The 3,558-nt window shown below is 35.7% G+C and overlaps 1 protein-coding gene across 1 annotated transcript; it reads right to left on the bottom strand.

Moving 5' to 3' along the window:
- Positions 1 to 409: 409 nt before the first annotated feature.
- On the bottom strand, positions 410 to 2,825 carry LOC116629560 (zinc finger protein 677-like). Its single transcript, XM_032399819.1, has one exon. The coding sequence runs from the start codon at positions 2,199 to 2,201 to the stop codon at positions 1,470 to 1,472; it is 732 nt and encodes a 243-aa protein (XP_032255710.1). The 5' UTR covers positions 2,202 to 2,825; the 3' UTR covers positions 410 to 1,469.
- Positions 2,826 to 3,558: the final 733 nt, after the last annotated feature.

Genomic DNA, 3,558 nt, shown 5'->3' on the forward strand with positions numbered 1-3,558 from the left:
TGGGGACTTAAACCTACTGGGGGTGGTAACAAATCACATCATGTAATCAACACGATATACGGAAAAAGGTGGTTGATGATGTTCTTCCAGTAATCTAGATCTACATTTAGCTGTTTTCATAAGTTGTCCTTGTAGTTTAGATTCTGGTATGCTATTTATAATTTTGTCTGTGACCAGCTTCCATTTATATTTAGAGATTTATTCTATATGGCAACACCAATTATGCATAAAGCTTCTGAGATTTTTTTCTAAGACATATTTATTTATTTAGAGCAAGAAAGAGACTGCGGGGGCAGGGGGACGCTGGGCAGAGGGAGAGAGAGCCTTAAGCTGGTTCCACACTGAGTGCGGAGTCAGACGCAGGGCTTGATCTCATGACCCCGAGATCATGATCTGAGCAGAAACCAAGAGTCAGATACTTAACTGACTGCCCCACCCAGGCGCCCCAGCTTCTGAGATCTTAATAAACTGCAGATACTCCGATTGCCACATAGTACAACAGGAACCTGCCCCATGACCAAGTTGGACTTAACGACTGCAAGATTTGCTTAATATTAGTATAGTAAGGGAGAGTTCTTTCTTTTTATTCCAGGAACAAAACAGTGGTACCTGTCACCACAGCACTGAACAATTTTATGATGCCCCAAAGTATGGTAGATAAAACACAATATGGAAATTATAGCAAGGCAGCAGGGTACAAGGTTAATGATCAAAAGTTAACGGCCTTCCTAGATACCAGAAATAAACAAGTGAATTAAAAATTAAAAACAAAATACCATTTACATTAGGACCAAAACAAAAGGAACCATCACAGACACTAGTGGCAATTCATGAAAGGTCTGTGTTGAAGACATAACATCATCAACAGATTTTCAACCACAAGTCCAAAGTCAATAATCAAGTAATCTCATCAAGAAATAGAAAATAAAAAGATCGTATAAACTGAAGATAAGCAGGTTGTTCCACAGATATCCCTGCTCCTTTGACACCCATCATTTCATGAATTTTAAAACATTTTGACTTTTAATTCTCCTGCAGAGTGTAACATTTGATTTGATTAATCTTCAAGAATTAGACTTAGTTCATACTACTAGAATTCTCTGATGCATAGTGTATTGTGAAACCTGCTTAAGCAATGTACCAGCACTCATTGTATTTGTAGGGTTTTCTCCGACATGAAATCTTTGGTGAATCCTGAGGCATGACATGAAAGCTGTGCTACATTCTTTGGTGAGATTTCTTTGCAGTATGCATTCCCTCATGACTCCAAATGTGAGAACATTTAATAAAAGCCTTGCCACAACCTCCACATCTATATCTTCATTCTATGTATATTCTGGTGTCTACTCAGGCTTGAACAGTGCTTAAAGGATTTGTCACATTCATGACATTTGTAAGGTTTCTCTCTGGTATGAATTCTCTCATGATTCCAAAGGTATAAACATTTAATAAAAGTCTTACCACACACTTTATATTTGTATCTTCACTCTGTGTGTATTATGGTGTTTATTGATGCTTGAGTAGTGCTTAAAGGCTTTGCCACACTCATGACATTTATAAGGTGTCTCCCCAGTATGAATTCTTTGGTGAACAGTAAGGCTTGCATTCTGACTAAAGGCCTTGTCACATACATTACATTTATAGGGTTTCTCTCCATCATGAACTCTCTTATGTTGAGTAAGATTTGAACTCCTGATAAAGGCCTTGCCACATTCATTACATTTGTAAGGTTTCTCTCCAGTATGAATTCTCTCATGACTCCAAAGGTATGACCGTGTGGTAAAATCCTTACCACACTGATTACATTTGTAAGGTTTCTCTCCAGAATGGATTCTCTTATGTTGAGCAAGATTTGAACCACTAGAAAAGGCTTTGCCACACTCACTACATTTGTAAGGCTTCTCTCCAGTATGAATTCGCTCATGACCCCAGAGATGTGACTGTGTGGCAAAATCTTTACCACATATATTACATTTATATGTTTTCTCTCCAGCATGGATTCTCTGATGCCTCGTAAGGTTTGAGAACCTCTTAAAGGCTTTGCCACACTCATTACCTTTGTAAGGTTTCTGCTCAGAATGAATTCTTTGATGATTAGCTAAGGTTGAGCAATGCCTAAAAGCCTTCCCACACTCATTACATTTGTAAGGTTCTTCTCTTTTGGGTGTTTTCTGGTGTTGTGTCCGTAATGAAGGATGCATAAGAACCTTCCCATATTTATTAAAAATGTTGATTTTGACACTAGAAGGAATTTTTTGAAGTGAAACTGAAGTCTTTTTGGTAGGCTTCTCAACTTGATTACTTTCATGAATTTCCTCTTGGGTCTGAAATCTCTGCAGTTCAGTCAGATGTGAATGAAAGCTTAATCCAAGTGTACTGTCCAAACAGTTTCTATACTTGCTTCCTAAATAACCTACCTTGTTTTTTAGTGCCTTACTCACCGTATCATGTTTGTAATATTCAGATGTATTTCTTCCTATGGAAACATTGTGCTTTACAGGAAAATGATTACAGAATTTATGATGTTGTTGATGTTCTCTACAGGTGAGATTTTTGTAATGGGTTGCAGTGTCTTCTACATAATTTTTTTCTTCATAAAGCCACTGAGTCTCAAATTTGTTCACGTCTTGGATTTTTCTCAAATCAAAATCCTCAAACTCATGTCTTATGTGTCTTTCCAAAATTAATGTTTGGAATAATTCTCCATTATTAATGTCTTCTTTTGGTGGTAATTCTTTGCTCACACATCTGGTAGAGATATCTGTAAGATAGAAAGAATCATAGGCTTCCTATTAACCAGAGTTTGAAAATGGGTATTTTATAATGAAAAGTATTACACCAAAAATAAAACTCGTAATTACAGAGCTATTACATTTGTCAACCATGGTATGCAAATGAACAGAAACACAAAGGATAAGATTTCACAATAAAGAAAGGCTGATTACAGGTAGTTCAAATTATTTTCAGAGAAGACTATTTATAAATGCCCTATGATCGAAAGTTACAACAGCCCTGAAAACTTTGGAATTTTCTACAGGTATCCCAAAGATCATAGCAACCTAGAGGAGGCATAAAGGTGGCTCATATTTAAAAGAAAAATACATATCAAACTCAATTATCGAATACTTATTGTACACAACATTAAAACAAAGCTTTAAGAATAACAAAATATTCTGAATACTTGCTATAAAACTGCATCCATGTAGAACAGGCATACTGCAATGTTAATAATCAGCGTCCTGTACTTATATTCCATAATCTATGCTACAATTATCTATTAATAATGAAAAAATAAACATGTTAGTAACCCCAGACAAATTCAGCAGTTATTAAGGAATATGTATATTTGTAAGAAATATATATAGGCATTAGAATTTTAAACAATTCACCCATAAGAAAAAAAAGAAAGAGGTTGTATTTCAAGAGAAGCACACAGTATCATAAACGGAAAATATTTTGAAATCATCCATTGTGAAATAGAAGTTCTGATAAATATGTAATAGTATAGAGATAACAGTGGGGCTCTGTGACATGGAAATGGCAAAGAAGGGAACTCCA

Source organism: Phoca vitulina, unplaced genomic scaffold (genome assembly GCF_004348235.1).
Source record: "Phoca vitulina isolate PV1807 unplaced genomic scaffold, GSC_HSeal_1.0 scaffold1458, whole genome shotgun sequence".
Taxonomy (NCBI): Eukaryota; Metazoa; Chordata; class Mammalia; order Carnivora; family Phocidae; genus Phoca; species Phoca vitulina.